General features: G+C 46.6%; 1 protein-coding gene across 1 annotated transcript; it reads right to left on the bottom strand.

Moving 5' to 3' along the window:
• Positions 1–1,312: 1,312 nt before the first annotated feature.
• On the bottom strand, positions 1,313–18,407 carry ZNF625 (zinc finger protein 625). The gene is made up of 4 exons (XM_033195412.1): positions 18,148–18,407; positions 4,385–4,511; positions 4,120–4,180; positions 1,313–2,649 (listed from the first exon to the last, which is right to left on the bottom strand). The coding sequence occupies exons 1-4, from the start codon at positions 18,148–18,150 to the stop codon at positions 1,719–1,721; spliced, it is 1,122 nt and encodes a 373-aa protein (XP_033051303.1). The 5' UTR covers positions 18,151–18,407; the 3' UTR covers positions 1,313–1,718.
• Positions 18,408–20,396: the final 1,989 nt, after the last annotated feature.

Below are 20,396 nucleotides of genomic sequence, written 5' to 3'. Positions count from 1 at the left end.
GAAGCCAAGAAGTGGAAGTTGCACTGAGCCGAGATCGCACCACCACACTCCAGCCTGGGCAACAGAGTGAGACTCTGTCTCAAAAAAAAAAAAAAAACAAGGTTAGAGGCTGGGCATCGTGGCTCATGCCTGTAAAGCCAGCTACTCGGGAGGCAGAGGTTGTGGTGGGCTGAGAATGTGCCACTGCACTCCAGCCTGGTGACAGAACCAGACTCCGTCTCAAAAAAAAAAAAAAAAAAAAAACTCATGAGAAGGAATGGCATAAAATACGTAGTGTACCCAATAGCCAGCCATTTATTACAGGATATTTTTGAATAGGAACTTTAGCCTTTTGTTTTGATAAAGGCCTTTCTGAGGCAGTGGGTCTGACAATGACACTTCTGTTATCCCTTCAATGAGTTTCTTAAAATGAGGGCTTGCCACTTAGGTATTGGGCTTTCAACAGGAGGAAACAGATTTTTCTGACCTTTCTGTATATATACCCCTGCCACTTTTCTGGGCTAACCTTATTATTATTATTATTATTATTATTTTGAGACGGAGTCTCACTCTGTCACCCAGGCTGGAGTGCAGTGGCGCAATCTTAGCTCACTGCAACCTCTGCCTCCTGTGTTCAAGCGATTATCCTGCCTCAGCCTCCTGAGTAGCTGGGACTACAGGCGCGTGCCACCACACCTGGCTAATTTTTGTATTTTTTTTTTTTTTTGAGACGGAGTCTCGTTCTGTCGCCCAGGCTGGAATGCAGTGGCCGGATCTCAGCTCACTGCAAGCTCCGCCTCCTGGGTTCACGCCATTCTCTTGCCTCAGCCTCCCCAGTAGCTGGGACTACAGGCGCCCGCCACTCGCCCGGCTAGTTTTTTGTATTTTTTAGTAGAGACGGGGTTTCACCGTGTTAGCCAGGATGGTCTCGATCTCCTGACCTCGTGATCCGCCCGCCTCGGCCTCCCAAAGTGCTGGGATTACAGGCTTGAGCCACCGCGCCCGGCCATTTTTGTATTTTTTTTTTTTTTTTTTTTTTTTTGAGACGGAGTCTTGCTCTGTCGCCGGGGCTGGAGTGCAGTGCCGGATCTCAGCTCACTGCAAGCTCCGCCTCCCGGGTTCACGCCATTCTCCTGCCTCAGCCTCCCGAGTAGCTGGGACTACAGACGCCCGCCACCTCGCCGGCTAGTTTTTTGTATTTTTTAGTAGAGACGGGGTTTCACAGTGTTCGCCAGGATGGTCTCGATCTCCTGACCTCGTGATCCGCCCGTCTCGGCCTCCCAAAGTGCTGGGATTACAGGCTTGAGCCACCGCGCCCGGCCCAATTTTTGTATTTTTTAGTAGAGATGGGGTTTCACCATATTGGCCAGGCTGGTCTCAAACTCCTGACCTCATGGTCTGCCCGCCTCGGCCTCCCAAAGTGCTGGGATTATAGGCTTGAGCCACTGTGCCAGCCAAACCTTATTTTTTTTTTATGACAGAACTGTCTTACAGTCTTACTGGAAGTTTGTCTCTCTTAAGAGTTATTTCCAACTCTGTGTCCTAGGTCTCTGAGTGAGGCCTCAGCTAAACTACCCCAAAAACTTTTTGCTCCTGGGCCACTGGCATTTATTTCTGAATGCTGTCAGATGATAGTGACTGCAGAAGCTTCAGAATAATTTTGCGATGGTTCCCATGATTTGAGGGAAACACATTTTTACCATGATTGGATTCAGTAGCTTCAAGGAATCTTATGTGAATTAAGCGATCTTCTCGCCTTGGCCTTTCAAAGTGTTGGAACTGCAGGGTTTTTCCCCAGTGTGAGTCCTTTCATGGATTTTAAGGCTCGAGGCACATCCAAAGGCTTTCCCACATTGTTTACATGCATAGGGTTTCTCTCCAGTGTGAGTCCTTCCATGTGTTCGAAGGTGTGAGGCAGATCTGAAAGCTTTCCCACATTGCTTACATTCATAGGGCTTCTCTCCAGTGTGAGTCCTTTCATGATATCGAACGGAATTGAAAGAAACAAAGGCTTTTCCACACTGTTTACATTCATATGGCTTCTCCCCAGTGTGAGTTATTTTATGTGCATGGAGGCATGTGGAACTGTGGAATGCCTTACCACATTCACTGCATTCATAAGGCTTCTCCCCAGTGTGAGTTCTTTCATGTATTCGAAGGCTACCAGAATGACTAAAGGCTTTCCCACACTGTTTACATTCATATGGTTTCTCTCCAGTGTGAGTTCGTTTATGGATAAGATACAAACTGAGACACATCAAGGCTTTCCCACAAAAGTTACATTTATAGGGTCCATCTCCACTGTGCATTATCCTGTGTCTTCGAATGCTTGAACGGGAAATAAAGCTTTTTCCACATTCCTCACAATCATAAGGTTTCCCTCCAGTGTGAGCCCATTCATGTGTTCGAAAGTAGGGGAGATCACTGAAGGCTTTCTTACAGTATGTACATTTATATGGCTTCTGTCCATATTCCTGATACTCATATGTCTTGTGTCCAGTGTCAGCTCTGTGGTGCCTACTAAGGGATGCATGACCCATGCTGACTTCTCCACGTGATTTTACTTGAGGAGGAGTTTTCTTCTTCAGTATGTCATCTGGAACCTGGGTCAAAATTTTTCCATGCTGATGATCTTTTTTACTTTCCAAGAGTCTCTCTCCCATAAGACCTCTGTGAACAATGAGAAGTATATCATAATGGGTTTATCACTGATTTGATATTCATTAACAAGTCATTATACTTGCATTTCTAACACTGTCCAGCAATGTGTAGGTTTTCTGCCCTGTCTGAACATGAACAGACCACATGCTCTACAAGATGGCCCAGCTATACCTGTTTTCGAGAAAGATAATATTGATATAGGGCTTCTTAGTACTTTTTAAAACAATTTTGAGGTAGGGTCTCCCTCTGTTATCCAGGCTGGAGTGTGGTGGTGAGATCTCAGCTCACTGCAACCTCCATCTCCCTATCTGAAGCCATCCTGCCACTTCCGCCTCCTGATTAGCTGAGGCTACAAGCATACACCATCATGCCCGGCTAGTTTTTGAATATTTGCTAGAGATGGGGTTTTGTCACATTTCCCTGGCTGGTCTCAAACTCCTAGACTCAAGCAATCCGCCCACCTTGGCCTCTTAAAGTGTTAGGATTACAGGCATGCACCTGGGCACTGCCAACACTATTTTCAGATAAACTCTTTTACAAGTACTAACCGTCTTTGTCAATGTTATTGCTTCTGAGTCAGGGTCTTGCCCTTTAACCCAGGCTAGAGTGTAATGGTGCTATCATGGCCGAGTGTAGCCTCAAACTCTTCAGCTCAAGCAATCTCTGACCTGAACCTCCCAAAGGGCTGGCTTGAGCCATGATGTTCAGCCTGTGTCACACTTAAATATATGTTTTTAGAGAATTTTTTTTTTTTGAGACAGAGTCTCGCTCAGTCGCCCCGGATGGAGTGCAGTGGCCCAATCTTGGCTCACTGCAAGCTCTGCCTCCAGGGTTCACGCCATTCTCCTGCCTCAGCCTCCAAGTAACTGGGACTACAGGCGCCCACCACCACCCCCGGCTAATTTTTTGTATTTTTAGTAGAAACGGAGTTTCATCATATTAGCCAGGATAGTCTCAATCTCCTGACCTCATGATCCCCCCACCTCGGCCTCCCAAAGTGCTGAGATTACAGGCGTGAGTCACCACGCCTAGCCCTAGAGAAAATTTTATAAGAATAAATACAGTGGAATTTGGCTTATTTCTCTCTCTCTTTTTTTTTTTTTTTGAGATGGAATTTCACTCTGTTGCCCAGGCTGGAGTGCAGTGGCGCGATCTCGGCTCACTGCAAGCTCCGCCTCCCAGGTTCATGCCATTCTCCTGCCTCAGCCTCCCGAGTAGCTGGGACTACAGGCGCCCGCCACGACGCCCGGCTAATTTTTTTGTATTTTTAGTAGAGACAGGGTTTCAACGTGTTAGCCAGGATGGTGTTGATCTCCTGACCTCGTGATCCGCCCGTCTCAGCCTCCCAAAGTGCTGGGATTACAGGCGTGAGACACTGTGCCCGGCCTTGGCTTATTTCTTGTTTGCTTCTTTTTAACATTTTCTTCCATTCTATGATTGTCTAGAGAGACACTGCTTTCTCTTGTGAGCATGAATTACCTTAGGTTTTTCCTGGGATTTTTGCACTCATCTTCAATTTTCTGATCTTTCCATTTTTTTCCTAAAATACAGAACCAGAAAAATAGTCGTGAATTAGTAAAATTATGAAAAAAGTACTAGATTCTAAGTTCATGGTACACTGCAGCCTTGTCACGTTTATTCATATTCCTAGTCCCTGCCCACACTCCATATCACTCCATACTACTGACAAACTAGAAACACTTGTTCTCTAATTCACTGAGGAAAGTAATATTGTTATCCTTACCAACAGAAGCCAGGTTCCTGAAGGTTTCCTGCATCACATCTCTGTAGAGATTCTTCTGGGAAGGATCCAGCAAAGCCCACTCATCCTGGGTGAAGTTCACATCTATATCCTCAAAGGCCACTGAATCCTGAAACATTCCACATGTGTAAAGAAACATGGGTGAGACTGACAGCACTGGGTTCCTATACTCTATTCCTACAAAGTTCCCATGGTGCTATGGACTCCAAACATTTATTCCATGATTTAGTCATCAGACTTTTTACTCTGTCAACACTCACTCTCTTCCAGAAAGAAATTCTTTTTTTTAAATTATTATTATTTTTTGGACAGTGTCTCACTCTGTCATCCAGGCTGGAGTGCAGTGGCATGATCTTGGCTCATTGCAACCTCCGCCTCACGGGTTCAAGTGATTCTCATGCTTCAGCCTCCCAAGTAGCTGCGATTACAGGTGCCTGCCACCATGCCCAGCTAATTTTTGTATTTTTAGTAGAGACGGGGTTTCACCATGTTGGACAGACTGGTCTCGAACTCCTAACCACAAGTGATCCGCCAGCCTCGGCCTCCCAAAGTGCTGGGATTACAGGTATGAGCCACCATGCCTGGCAGAGTCCCTACCAATCTGACTGATAAGAGTCGTAACTAACTAAAACAAAAAATCAAGAGCAGAAACCTTTCTTGGAAACTGTGCTTGGGTAGAAAAGCCTGAATGATAATTGATGAATTGCTGAAGGTTGAACGGCAATAAGATTGAGAGGCAAAAACTCCAGGGTGTCCAGTCTCAACAAAAAGGCAAATATTTATCTTTTTTTTTTTTTGGCAAATATTTATCAAATGTAAAAACTTTTGTGTGAAATAGGGTGAGAGTGGCTGGGCGCAGTGGCTCACGCCTGTAATCCCAGCACTTTGAGAGCCTGAGGCAGGCAGATCACGAGGTCAGGAATTTGAGGCTACCCTGGCCAACATAGTGAAACCCTGTCTCTACTAAAAATACAAAACTTAGCTGGGCATGGTGGTGGACGCCTGTAATCCAGCTACTCAGGAGGCTGAGGCAGGAGAATCACTAGAACTTGGGAGGAGGAGGTTGCAGTGAGCTGAGATGGTGCCACTGCATTCCAGCCTGGGTGACAGAACTAGACTCTGTCTCAAAAACAAAATAAATAAATAAATAAATAAATAAAAAGAAATGGTGTGAGAGAACACCATCAAGAGAGAAAATGAACCCCATGTGCTCTGTCCAAAGGATGGTAAATGGCTCAGCCCCATGGAATAGTATGATGGTACCTGAAAAAATAATATAATTACCATATCTTTTTTTTTTTTTTTGAGATGGAGTCTCACTCTGTCACCCAGACTGGAGTGCAGTAGCGCAATCTTGGCTCACTGCAACCTCAGCCTCCCAGGTTCAAGCAATTCTCTGCCTCAGCCTCCTGGGTGGCTGGGATTACAGGTGTCCACCACCACGCCTGGTTAATTTTTGTATTTTTTTTTAGTAGAGAGGGGGTTTCACCATCTTGGCCAGGCTGGTTTTGAACTCCTGACCTCATGATCCACCCGTCTCGGCCTCCCAAAGTGTTGAGATTACAGGCGTGAGCCAATGACCCCAGGCAAAATTAACGTATCTTTCAGCAACCCACTTTTGTGTCTACTTATTTTCAATTAAAAAAAAAAAATTGAAATCCAGATCTTGAAGACACATATGAAAACCACTGTTAATAACAGCCAACTTTGGGAGGCCAAGGCGGATGGATCACAAGGTCAGGAGATCGAGACCATCCTGGCCAACATAGTGAAACTCTGTCTCTTCTAAAAATACAAAAATTAGCTGGTGTGGTGGCAGTGGCATATGCCTGTAATCCCAGCTACTCGAGAGGCTGAGGCAGGAGAATTGCTTGAACAAGTGAGTCGGAGGTTGCAGTGAGCTGAGATCGCACCACTGCACTCCAGGCTAGCGACAGAGCAAGACTTGGTCTCAAAAAAAAAAAAAACAAGAGCTGCATCAATCCACTTGTCCATTCATTGATGGCTGAATACATAACAAAACTGTGGGGTATATATATATATATATATGCAATGGAATATTATTTAATCTTTGAAAATAACAACCTGTCCCTTGTTACAACAAGCATGAAAATTCAGGATGCTATGCTAACAGCCAAGGTACTCACAAAAAGAAAAGTACAGTATGATTCACTTAGATAAGTTATGTAGAGTTGTCTAACTAAATCAACTGTACAGTTAAAATTGCATAAGCTGGTAAAATTTAAGTTTTTTACTTTATAATAATTTAAATTAATAAAATACTATGCCAAGTAAAAACCTAATTGATTAAAGGTGGGCAAAGTATTTCAATGACATTTCTCAAAGATACATACAAGTGACAAGTAAGCACATGAAAAAGGGTTCAACATCAGGAATCATTCGGCATTAGTATTTTCTTTCTTTTTTTTTTTTTTTTTTCTCAGATGGAGTTTCGCTCTTGTTGCCCGGACTGGAGTGCAATGGCGCGCTCTCAGCTCACTGTAACCTCCGCCTCCCAGCTTCAAGCGATTCTCCTGCCTAAGCCTCCCAAGTAGCTGGGATTACAGGCACGTGCCACCACGCCTGGCTAATTTTGTATTTTTAGTAGAGATGGGGTTTCTCCATGTTGGTTAGGCTGGTCTTGAACTCCCGACCTCAGGTGATCCGCCTGCCTTGGCCTCCCAAAGTGCTGGGATGACAGGCGTGAGCCACCGCACCCTGCCTGGCCTAAGTATTTTACACAACAAAGTTTCAGGTGGTTATTGAGTGCTTTCCTCTCACGAAAAGTATTCATAAACAAAAGAGAAAAGTTTCCAATGCAATCATTGATGGATCTGTGGAAAAATGAAAAACAAAATACTACAGCTCTTTCAAATGTATCATGGCGGACACACTGATGAAGATGTTGATTAGAGAGGGAAGTGGCTGCTTTGGAATGTGGGAAAGCAATCAGAAATTTAAGGATTTGTTGTCATCCCCATGAAAAGGTAGCTGTGGGGGTCTCAAGGACTCTCTCTCTGACAAGGCTTTGACCTTGTCCTACAAAGCCCAGTTATAGCAAAGATCCTTCTAAGGGAGTTCAGAGAATCCCCACCCCGGCCCCTCCAAACTTGATACCCAGTGAAGTTCTGTTACCCCTATTCATGAAAACTCATCCACTTTCTCTTCTGTAACCCTTGATACCTCACCAAGTTCCATCCTCTCCCTCATTTTACCCTTGAGCTCTAGGTTCAATACTGTTGTTGCTGCATGCAAGGTTGAGGTCAATCTCTCTCCCATATCACAGTTCTCATGACCCACATCACAACTGTCCTGAATAAAGCCTTCTTTGACATTTTTAACATGATTTCAGTACAGTCTCTTTTTACAAGAGACAGGGACTTAGACCTGAATCCCTGCTTCACAAGTCTCGAATGCATAGGGGATAATATGCTGTCTCCCTGTAGGAAGGAAGGAGGGTGTCCTGAGAGTATCTCCCACTCACAAATCCAAAACTCTGGGTCAGACTTCTCTCCTCATGACCACTCCTTGTCACTCCATAAACTGGGTGAGATGGGAGACTGTGGATACACCATTACCCAGACAGTGTTCCACGGTGGAGCTCACCTCCTACAGTGATGGGACGCAATGCCTGGGAGTCCTGTCTGCCAATTCAGCCCTAACCTTGTGTCATAAAGGAGACTGGGGTTCCAACTGATATGGATATATGTGAGGACCAGGTGTAGACTTTTCTTTTTTTTTTTTTTGAGACAGAGTCTTGCTCTGTCCCCCGGGCTGGAGTGCAGTGGCTGGATCTCAGCTCACTGCAAGCTCCGCCTCCCGGGTTCACGCCATTCTCCTGCCTCAGCCTCCGGAGTAGCTGGGACTACAGGCGCCCGCCACCTCGCCCGGCTAGTTTTTTTTTTGTATTTTTTTTTTTAGTAGAGACAGGGTTTCACCGTGTTAGCCAGGATGGTCTCAATCTCCTGACCTCGTGATCCGCCCGTCTCGGCCTCTCAAAGTGCTGGGATTACAGGCTTGAGCCACCGCGCCCGGCCTCAGGTGTAGACTTTTCAAGTTTTTCTTCCATTTGGTGAATACTCTTTGCAATTTCTTTCTTCTTCTTCTTCTTCTTCTTTTTTTTTTTTTTTTTTAAGAAAAGCCTATAGCAAGCAGTATTCTCATGCATTCTACAAACCATGCAGTAACCAGGCTTGAATCTGCTCAGCTGCTAAGATCAGCTGCCTTCTGAGTGGCAAGACCCTATACTCTTGTATTTCTTTCTTTCTTTCTTTTTTTAATTTTCTGAGACAGAGTCTCACTCCGTCATCCAGGCTGGAGTGCAGTAGTGCAATGACAGCTCACTGCAGACTCAACCTCCGGGGTCAAGCAATCCTCCCACCACAGCCTTCTGAGTACCTGGGCTCACTAGAGCATGCCACCACACCTGGGTAATTTTTTTTACTTTTTGTAGAGACACGGTCTCACTATGTTTCCCAGGTTGGTCTTAAACTCCTGGGCTCAAGAGATCCCCTTACCTCAGCCTTCTAAGTTCTGGGATTCCAAATGTGAGCCACTAACCTTGACCATACTCCTGTATTTCTTCATTGTGTCTTTCAAAACAGAAAAGCTTAAATTTTAATGTAGTCAAAATTACATACTTTTTCTTTGTTCCTAGTGTTTCTCTCGTCATATGATAGAATCTTCTTCCTAAACCTAAGATCATGAATATTTTTGGGTGGCACATTCTGTAGCAACAAGAGGGTGAGGTTCTCCTTTGTTCCCAGAGGAGGATGAGACTGGTGTATTCTGCAGGTTCATAAGGAAATGAAACTCACTATGCTATGGAGGATAAAAGTATATAAGTTTACACTATAACACTATAATGCGATATAGTCTAATACCATTTATATGTGGCACTTATATATCATATCCATGTTACATGTAATATTTACCAATTACCTATCATAACTAAACTATATACTATATACAAATGCAGCATATGTACATGTATATGTGTATATATACACACACGCACTATATCCTGTACTAGATAATGTGAGATTCTATTAAAATACTGTACATGAATATCTCCTTTAAATTTCAACAGAAAACACCTCACCAACATATTGGAAAAGAGAATCCTGTAACACATATCATACCCCGTGACGAAGTGGCATTCAATTCAGGAAAGCAATGCTGCTCTCACCTCTGAAAATCCATTCATGCAATACACCATAATAGGATAGGATCAACAGCAAACAACACAAGAACATCCTAATAGATGCAGAAAAAGCGTATGACAAACCTCAACATCTCTTCATGATAAAAACACTCGGCCAGGTGCAGTGGCTCACACCTGTAATCCCAACACTTTGGAACGCCAAGGCGGGAGGATCACAAGGTCAAGAGTTCGAGACCAGCCTAGCCAGCACGGTGAAATCCCGTCTCTACTAAAAATACAAAAAATTAGCCGGGCGTGGTGGCATCGCCTGTAATCCCAGCCACCCGGGAGGCTGAGGTGGCAGAATCACTTGAACCCAGGAGGCGGAGGTTGCAGCGGGCCGAGATCGCACCATTGTAAACCCCAGCCTGGGTGACAGAGCAAGACTCAGTCTTAAACAAACAAACAAACAAACACTCAATAAACTAATAATACAAAGTAACTTCCTTAACCTACTGTAAGGTATATATAAAAAATGCAAAACTACCCTCATTCGTGATGGTGAAGGACTAACTGCTTTCTCTCAAAGATAAGACACAGACAAGGATGTCTGCTCTCATGCCTTCTACTCAGCTTGGGAAAGGAGATGCTACTAGGCCAACCAGGTCAGAAAATAAAAGACTAGGCCAGACGCAGTGGCTCATGCCTGTAATCCCAGCACTTTGGGAGGCAAGGCGGGTGGATCACAAGGTCAGGAGTTCAAGACCAGTCTGGCCAAGATGGTGAAACCCCGTCTCTACTAAAAATACAAAAATTAGCCGGGCGCGGTGGCAGGCGCTTGTAATCCCAGCTATTCCCAGCTATTCGGAAGGCTGAGGCAGGAGAATCGCTTGAATCTGGGGGGTGGAAGTTACAGTGAGCCTAGATTGCACCACTGTACTCCAGCCTGGGGGACAGAGTAAGACTCCATCTCAAAAAAAAAAAAAAAAAGTCTAGGCCAGGCGCGGTGGCTCACGCCTGTAATCCCAGCACTTTGGGAGGCCGAGACGGGTGGATTCACGAGGTCAGGAGATCGAGACCATCCTGGCTAACACGGTGAAACCCCGTCTCTACTAAAAATACAAAAAACAGGCCGGCGCGGTGGCTCAAGCCTGTAATCCCAGCACTTTGGGAGGCCGAGACGGGCGGATCACGAGGTCAGGAGATCGAGACCATCCTGGCGAACACGGTGAAACCCCGTCTCTACTAAAAATACAAAAACTAGCCGGGCGAGGTGGCGGGCGCCTGTAGTCCCAGCTACTCGGAGGCTGAGGCAGGAGAATGGCGTAAACCCAGGAGGCGGAGCTTGCAGTGAGCTGAGATCCGGCCACTGCACTCCAGTCCGGGCGACAGAGCGAGACTCCGCCTCAAAAAAAAAAAAAAAAAAAAAAAAAATACAAAAACTAGCCGGGCGTGGTGGCGGGCGCCTGTAGTCCCAGCTACTCGGGAGGCTGAGGCAGGAGAATGGCGTAAACCCGGGAGGCGGAGCTTGCAGTGAGCTGAGATCCGGCCACTGCACTCCAGCCTGGGCGATAGAGCGAGACTCCGTCTCAAAAAAAAAAAAAAAAGTCTTCCAGATTTATAGTAAATACACATGCACGGCCGGGTGCAGTAGTTTATGCTTGTAATCCCGGCACTTTGGGAAGCCAAGGCAGGTGGATCACCTGAGGTCAGGAGTTCAAGACCAGCCTGGCCAACATGATAAAACCCTGTCTCTACTAAAAATACAAAAATTAGCCGGGCGCGGTGGCAGGCGCTTGTAATCCCAGCTATTCCCAGCTATTCGGAAGGCTGAGGCAGGAGAATCGCTTGAATCTGGGGGGTGGAAGTTACAGTGAGCCTAGATTGCACCACTGTACTCCAGCCTGGGGGACAGAGTAAGACTCCATCTCAAAAAAAAAAAAAAAGTCTAGGCCAGGCGCGGTGGCTCACGCCTGTAATCCCAGCACTTTGGAGGCCGAGACGGGTGGATTCACGAGGTCAGGAGATCGAGACCATCCTGGCTAACACGGTGAAACCCCGTCTCTACTAAAAAATACAAAAAACAGGCCGGGCGCGGTGGCTCAAGCCTGTAATCCCAGCACTTTGGGAGGCCGAGACGGGCGGATCACGAGGTCAGGAGATCGAGACCATCCTGGCGAACACGGTGAAACCCCGTCTCTACTAAAAATACAAAAACTAGCCGGGCGAGGTGGCGGGCGCCTGTAGTCCCAGCTACTCGGGAGGCTGAGGCAGGAGAATGGCGTAAACCCAGGAGGCGGAGCTTGCAGTGAGCTGAGATCCGGCCACTGCACTCCAGTCCGGGCGACAGAGCGAGACTCCGCCTCAAAAAAAAAAAAAAAAAAAAAAAAATACAAAAACTAGCCGGGCGTGGTGGCGGGCGCCTGTAGTCCCAGCTACTCGGGAGGCTGAGGCAGGAGAATGGCGTAAACCGGGAGGCGGAGCTTGCAGTGAGCTGAGATCCGGCCACTGCACTCCAGCCTGGGCGATAGAGCGAGACTCCGTCTCAAAAAAAAAAAAAAAGTCTTCCAGATTTATAGTAAATACACATGCACGGCCGGGTGCAGTAGTTTATGCTTGTAATCCCGGCACTTTGGGAAGCCAAGGCAGGTGGATCACCTGAGGTCAGGAGTTCAAGACCAGCCTGGCCAACATGATAAAACCCTGTCTCTACTAAAAATACAAAAATTAGCCGGGCATGGTGGCTCAGGTCTATAATTCCAGCTACTTGGGAGACTGAGGCAGGAGAATCACTTGAACCCGGGAGGCGGAGGTTGCAGTGAGCTGAGATTGTGCCAGTGCACTCCAGCCTGGGCGACAAAGCGAGTTTCCGTGTCAAAAAAAAAAAAAAAATACATGCAGTGATTCTGGCAGGCATATAGACTTTGTCACTGCCCATACCGGTGTACAAACTGAGGCAGAAATACAAAAAGGCAAAAGACTTATCTTAGTTTTATATTTCTTTTTTTTTTTTTGAGACGGAGTCTTGCTCTGTCGCCCAGGCTGGGGTGCAGTGGCCGGATCTCAGCTCACTGCAAGCTCCGCCTCTCGGGTTCACGCCATTCTCCTGCCTCAGCCTCCCGAGTAGCTGGGACTACAGGCGCCCGCCACCTCGCCCGGCTAGTTTTTTGTATTTTTTAGTAGAGACGGGGTTTCACTGTGTGAGCCGGGATGGTCTCGATCTCCTGACCTCGTGATTCGCCCGTCTCGGCCTCCCAAAGTGCTGGGATTACAGGCTTGAGCCACCGCGCCCGGCCAGTTTTATATTTCTATAAATAAATACCTGTGGCTGGATAATATGTAAAGAAAAATTTATTTGGCTCATGGCTCTACAGGCTGTCCAAGAAGCATGGCATTAGTGTTTGCCTGCCTTTAGGTGAGGACCTCAGGAAGCTTTTACTGATGGAATGCAAGAGGAGTTAGGGTATCACATGTAAAAGAGGGAACAAAGGGTGGAGCAGATGCCATGGTATTTTTTTTGTTTTTGTTTTTGAGATGGAGTCTGGCTCTGTCGCCCAGGCCGGAGTGCAGTGGCATGATCTCAGCTCACTGCAACCTCCACCTCCCGGTTCAAGCGATTCTCCTGCCTAAGCCTCCCGAGTAGTTGTGATTATAGGTGCTTGCCACCGTGCCAGGCTAATTTTTGTATTTTTAGAAGAGAAAGAGTTTCGCCATGTTGGCCAGGCTGGTCTCCAACTGCTGACCTCAGGTGATCCGCCCGCTTTGGCCTCCCAAATTGCTGGGATTACAGGCGTGAGCCATCGTGCCCAGTCACCATTTTTTAAACAGTTGGCTCTCCTGTAAACCAGCAGAGTAAGAACTCCCTCGTTATTGTGGGATGGGCACCAAGCCATTCATGAGGGTTCCACTCTCATTGCCCAAATACCTCCCACTAGGCCTCACCTCCAGCACTGGGATCAGATTTCAGTGTGAGGTTTGGAGGGGTCAAATATCCAAAACATATCAAGACCCAAAATGGTCAACACAATACTTATAAACAACATCTGACAAAAAGACTTCATATAAACCTACAGTCATCAGGACAGTGTGGTATTTCGAAAGACCGCATAAATACATCACAGAACACAATGGAGAACTTATAAATAAACTCAACAAAATAAACACATCTTTAATAAACGAGCCAAGCAACTCAATAGATATGCTACAGTCTTTTCAACAAATGATACTGAAACACCTGGACTACGATATGCAATGAAATGAATGAGATACAGAATGTACGACTATCATAAAACTGACCCAAAATGCATCATTTACTCAAATGGAAAATGCAAAATCCACAACTTCTAGAACATAATACATGTGAAAATCAAAACAACCTTGGATTAGGCCGGGTGTGGTGGCTCACGCCTATAATCCCAGCACTTTGGGAGGCCAAGGCAGGAGGATCACAAGGTCAGGAGTTCAAGACCAGCCTGGCCAAGATGGTGAAACCCTGTCTCTACTAAAAATACAAAAATTAGCCGGGTGCAGCGGCAGGCGCCTGTAATCCCAGCTACTTGGGAGGCTGAGGCAGGAGAATTGCTGAGGCTGCAGTGAGCTGAGATCATGCCACTGTACTCTAGCTTGGGCAATAGAGTAAGCCTCTGTCTCAAAACAAAAAAACAAAAAACAAACAAACAAACAAAAAGAAACAACCTTGGATTTGGTAATAAGTGTTCACATACAACACAAAAGCATGATCTGTGAATGAGAAAATTAATACATTGGTCTTCATTCAAATTATATCTTTCTGTTTTGGGTCAGGTGCAGTGGCTCACAGCTGTAATCCACCACTTTGGGAGACTGAGGCAGGCAGATCACTTGAGCTCAGGAGTTGGACACCAGCCTGGGCAACATGGCAAAATACCTTCTCGACGAAAAAAAAAAAAGAAAATTACCCATGCACAATGGTGCACCCCTGTAGTCCCAGCTACTTGTGGGGCGGAGGCAGGGGGATCTCTGGAGCCTGGGAGGTTGAGGTGGCAATGAGCCAAGACTGTACCACTGCACTCCAGCCTGGGTGACAAAGTGAGATCCTGTCTCAAAAAATAGCAATAATAAATAAAAATAACAGAAAGCTTTGTTTGGAAAACACACTTAACATAATGAAAATACAGGCTGCAGACTGGAGCAAAATATTTGCGAGACACCTATCTGATGAAGGACTGCTACCCAAAAGATAGAAAGAACTTGCAAAACTCGATAAGAAAACAACCAACCAGTCAAAAAATAGCATGCCATTAGAGAAGAGCAAATGAAAACAATGAGGCACCACTGAATTGTTGTTGGGTGGAGTGGCTAAAATCCAAACCCTGACATCACCAAATGCTGGTGAAAATGTAAAACCTATCTTGAGGTTTAAAGCAATGGGATTCTGGGTTGAATCATCTGCCTGGCAGTAGTAGCATAGCCAGCTGGAACCTTCCTGTCCCTAAGTATAGACTGGCCTTCTTTATTACCTATATTCTTTTGTAAAATATTGAAAATGCCGGAACAGAGCCAGGAAGGGCCTCTTTTCTCTTGATCTTCATTATAGATTAACTCTCCTCGTATCTTTTTCACACAAAGACTTCATGGCCATCACAATGTCTTAAGCTGGAATGTCAGATTCGATAATGGCTCACTGCAGCATCAAACTCCTACAGTCCAGTGATCCTCCTGCCTCAGCCTCCCTTGTAGCGGGAACTACAGGTGGGTGCAACCATGCCTGTCTAATTTTTCTATTTTTCTTTTCTAGAGATGGGTCTTGTTGTATTACCAAGGCTAGTCTCCAACTCCTGGTCTCAAGCAATCATCCTGCCTTAGTCTCACAAAGCTGGGATTACAGGTGTGGGACACGACACTAGGTCAAGAGTTTAACTTTTATTTTATTTATTTATTTATTTATTTAATTCAATTTATTTATTTATTTTTTTGAGACAGAGTTTCACTCTGTCGCCCAGGTTGGAGTGCAGTGGCGCTATCTCGGCTCACTACAAGCTCCGCCTCCTAGGTTCACGCCATTCTCCTGCCTCAGCCTCCCGAGTAGCTGGGACTACAGGCGCCCACCACCACGCCTGGCTAATTTTTTGTATTTTTAGTAGAGACGGGGTTTCACCGTGTTAGCCAGGATGGTGTGGATCTCCTGACCTCGAGATCTGCCCGCCTCGGCCTCCCAAAGTGCTGGGATTACAGGTGTGAGCCACTGCCCCCGGCAAGAGTTTTAACTTTTAGCTCTAGGGTTCTAAGCCCATTTCCCTAGAGTGTGTATTTTCTTGAATGGCAATTCTCAGATTTTTGCTTGAATAATCTCCTTATAATAGGAATCTGATCATTTCAATTATTTAAGGGAGAAAAATCCAAATAAGGTGACTACATCACTGTAACCAACAAAGTATTTTTTTGATTTTTATTCTAATGCACCATATAAAAGCCTATCCTTCAACCTGTAAACTAAGAATAAAAACCTAAGCTCCCCATCCCACCCCAATCAAGTCAACTGACTGGCTCTTTACCAAGGGGAGGCCCCCCCAAAACCTGAAAGTTCCCAGTTATGTCAGTAAGGGAGATCAGACACTACACACTCCCTTCTGGAGTTTAGATGCAGCAACTGACCCACATCCATGTTAAAATAGACATAAGACCTGCAAAGAGGCCGGGCACAGTGGCTCAGTCCTGTAATCCTAGCACTTGGGGAGGCAGAGGCAGGCAGATTATTTGAGGTCAGGAGTTCGAGACCAGCTTGGCCAAAATGGTGAAACCTCGTCTCTACTAAAAACACAGAAATTAGTCGGGCATGGTGGGGTGCACCTGTAATCGCAGCTACTTGGGAGGCTGAGGCAGGAGAATTGCTTGAACCCAGGAGGTGGAGGTTGCAGTGAGCCGAGACTGCACCACTGCACTCCAGGCTGAGCAACAGAGTGAAACTCTGTTAAAAAAAAAAAAAAAACCTGCAAAGAGACCCTTCCTGCCGATAAATACTAAACTGCAAGACCTAAAGCCATAAAGCCATGCAAGGCAAGGGTTAAGTCACGTCTTAGAATTCATAAAATCTAATGAAACAGATCTGTTTTTTGGCAGGGATGGAATCACATGGCAGATAACAGACTCCCTTCGCTTAAACATTCCTTCCTACCCCTTTCAAATTTTAGACACAACTTCACACTCAACCAACTGCCATCTACAGAATCCATCAACCACTTGTACCTTCTAAGCCCCGCTTATATGTGTCCTGCCCTTTCCGCCTTCCATGCCTTGATTCATGTTTTTCCCTGCAATTCCTGTCTCGCTGAAATGAATAAAACCAAACTGCCATCGAACATCCTGGGGACCACTTACTGGAGGCTACATGGGGTTGTTTCCTTGGTGGTGTTCTCTCATATTCGGCGTAGAACATAGTTCAAGTTATTTTGCAGAGTTTTGCTCTTTCCGTTATCAAATCACAAGCCATGACTGGGTGTTTCTAATTCAGGAAACATTTCTCATTCATTTTTTCCAAACTCCTATTCTCAGAAACAAAACTCTTTAATTTTTTTTTTTTTTTTTTTGAGACGGAGTCTTGCTCTGTCGCCCAGGCTGGAGTGCAATGGCCAGATCTCAGCTCACTGCAAGCTCCGCCTCCAGGGTTTACGCCATTCTCCTGCCTCAGCCTCCCGAGTAGCTGGGACTACAGGCGCCCACCACCTCGCCCGGCTAGTTTTTTGTATTTTTTAGTAGAAACGGGGTTTCACCGTGTTAGCCAGGATGGTCTCGATCTCCTGACCTCGTGATCCGCCCGTCTCGGCCTCCCAAAGTGCTGGGATTACAGGCTTGAGCCACCGCGCCCGGCCAAAACTCTTTAATTTTTAAGAGGCCTCAGTTTAGTTTGTTGCTGTTGTTGTTGTCGTTGTTTTTGTTTTGTTTTGTTTGAGACAGGGTCTCGCTCTGTTGCCCAGGCTGGAGTGCCGTGGCGCGATCTCAGCTCAATGCAGCCTCAACCTCCTCCCTCAAGCGATCCTCTCACCTCAGCTCCCCAGTAACTGGGACTACAGGTGGGAGGCACCACGCCCCGCTCATTTTTTTAAAATTTATTTTTGATAGAAACTAGGGTTTCGGTATGTTGCCCAGGCAGGTCTCGAATTTCTGGGCTGAAGCAATCCCCCCAGGGCCTCAACCTCCCAGGCGTGAGCCACTGCGCCTGGCCTTCCATTTAGTTTTTCAGGAAAAAAGGCGGGACTAGGGACCCCACAGCCCACCGCTTCTCCTACACGAACCCCACACCCGAGGAAGGATTGCCCCCATGCCCCTCCTGTGGTCTCCGCACAATCTGGGGAGACACTGGGCTACGGGCGCGGAGCTGCCCAGAGAGGGCTCCGGGGTCGGGGTCGCAGTCGCAGCGCAGGGGCGGGACAGGACGCCCGGGGTCCCGGCTGCCGGCCCAACCCCACCCTGCGACCGAAGGGACCGAGGGCCGAGCTGCGCCAGGGGGACTCTGCTCTGCAGACCCGAAGTTGCCGCGGGGAGGCCCGGATCCCGCCAGAGCCGGTTCGGGCCGGTTCCACCCAGCCCCTCCCTTGTCTCGGGACCCCCGGCCCCGTACACTCACCATTTCCCAGCTTCCAGGTGTCCTGGCCTCCTCTCCACGGATGTCTCTTAACAGTCCAGTCACAGCGCAGGCGACGGAGCGACAGAAGCTATGGCGGAGACACCTGGTCCCTCTCGGGGCCGGAAAACCAAGATTCCGACCTCCCTTTGGTGCAAAACGCCTGGGAGTCTGGAGAGCGGGAATGCGGCCTCCCCTTCCCCGGATGGACAGTTGGCAGGACCCCGCCCCAGCGCCCCTGATTGGATGAGGCTCCAGTCCCCGTCCCATCGGTCCTGAGTGACAGCGGAAGCCCTGGGTAACAGGGCCCTGCAGAACCAATCTGACCTGTTCCAATCACAGATTATCTAAGCGAGCTTCCATCCTACGTCTTGCCCTTTGGGTATTTGCATTTCAGCCAAATTTGCTCCGAATTGCTAGAGGGGGCACCGTTGTCTTCCTCACTCAATGGGCTGTCCCTGCTCCTTTATCCTGCACGGGAAATTCCAGACTCAGAGTCCAGTGGAGGTGAAGGAAAATAAAATATTTTACGCCAAAATATATTTATTTGACAAATTGTGAAATGACTGTGGCTCGGCTGCAAACAAAAGTGGCCTGGCAAAGCTGCCTTTGGAGGGGAGAAATTTGCATCTGCAGAGAATCTCCATTGATGAAACCATACTCTCTCCCTCTTTATTTCTTTCCCTTTATCCAATCTAGAAGAGATTGTGACCCGAAAACAGGCAGGGTGCGGTGTTTCACGCCTGTAATCCTAGCACTTTGGGAGGCCATGACTGGAGGATCACTTAAAGCAAAGAGTTCAAGACCAACCTGGTCAACACAGGAAGATCCCCGTATTTATTATTTAAAAACCTTTGCGGCTGGGCGCGGTGGCTCACGCCTGTAATCCCAACATTTTGGGAGGCCGAGATGGGAGGATCATGAGGTCAAGAGATCGAGACCATCCTGGCCAACATGGTGAAACCCCGTCTCTACTAAGAATACAAAAATTAGCTGGGCATAGGGGCACGCACCCGTAGTCCCAGCTACTCCAGAGGCTGAGGTAGGATAATTGCTTGAACCCAGGAGACCGAGGTTGCAGTGAGCCGAGATTGTGCCACTGCACTCCAGCCTGGTGACAGAGAGAGACTCTGTCTCAAAAAACAAAAAAAAGAAAGAAAAAAAGAAAAAAAAAAGATATTTACTTCTATCAATTGTATGTCCCTATATAAAAGTCTTCCAAGGGGAGCCAGGTGCAGTGGCTCATACATGTAATCCCAGCGCTTTGGGCCAGCAAGGTGGGAGGATCACTTAAGGCCAGGTGTTCCAGACCAGCCTAGGCAATATAGAGAGATTGTCTCTACACAAAATTTAAGTTAGCCAGAGATAGTGGCCTGCATCTGTAGTCCTAACTATTCTGGAGACTGAGGCGGTAGGATGGCTTGAGCCCAGAAGGTCAAGGCTGCAGTAAGCCCAGCTGGCACTACTGAGCTCTAGCCTCCAAGACAGATGAGACAGAGAAGACCCTGTCTCAAAAAAAAAAAAAAGGAAAAAACAGAAACAAACTCTTCCGGTTAACTGCTTTGAGACATTTTCCAGAAAAACTCAGTGAAGCTCTTTGGTGGTGAGCCAGCCGTCATTAACATCCACACACCCTCTGTGGGTGTGGATTTCTCAGAGTTGTGCTAAGAATTCCAGTATTTACAGCAGATTATTGTCTGCTGTAAATAATTATAATTAAATTAATATTGTCCATTTTAATATCTCTCTGGTCCTGATAATTGAAAGAACTCACTTTACTCAGACAAAAATTCTCTAATTATGCATACAGTCACTAGAATGAGACTGTAATTTGTAAACACAAAGAAAATCGGCCGGATGCAGTGGCTCTGTAATCCCAGCACTTTGGGAGACCAAGACGGGCGGATGACAATGTCAGGAGATAGAGAGCATCCTGGCTAATATGGTGAAAACCCGTCTCTACTAAAAAAATACAAAAAAAAAAAAATTAGTCGGGCATGGTGGCGGGCACTTGTAGTCCCAGCTACTTGGGAGGCTGAGAGACAGGAGAATGGCCTGAACTCGGGAGGCGGCGCTTGCAGTGAGCTGAGATCGCGCCACTGAACTCCAGCCTGGGCGACAGAGCGAGACTCTCTCAAAAAACAAAACAAAACAAAAAAATCTGTGAAGGTCAGAATTAGAGCAAGAACCATTTGGGATGTCTCCTGGAGAAAGGGTTTATGAATTTAACAGTAACTTTAGCTTAAACTGAC

Source organism: Trachypithecus francoisi, unplaced genomic scaffold (assembly GCF_009764315.1).
Source record: "Trachypithecus francoisi isolate TF-2019V2 unplaced genomic scaffold, Tfra_2.0 Lachesis_group5, whole genome shotgun sequence".
In the NCBI taxonomy this organism is placed as follows: Eukaryota; Metazoa; Chordata; class Mammalia; order Primates; family Cercopithecidae; genus Trachypithecus; species Trachypithecus francoisi.
The sequence above is the reverse complement of the archived record's forward strand: the minus strand, read 5'-3'. Positions and strand labels throughout refer to the sequence as shown.

Excerpts from the sequence above, each read along its gene's own strand:
- ZNF625 (XM_033195412.1), bottom strand. Across the intron at positions 4,181-4,384 it reads CAGGAACCTGGCTTCTGTTG|GAAAAAAATGGAAAGATCAG; the intron begins GTAAGGATAACA and ends TCTGTATTTTAG. Across the intron at positions 2,650-4,119 it reads AATCCCAGGAAAAACCTAAG|AGGTCTTATGGGAGAGAGAC; the intron begins GTAATTCATGCT and ends CATTGTTCACAG.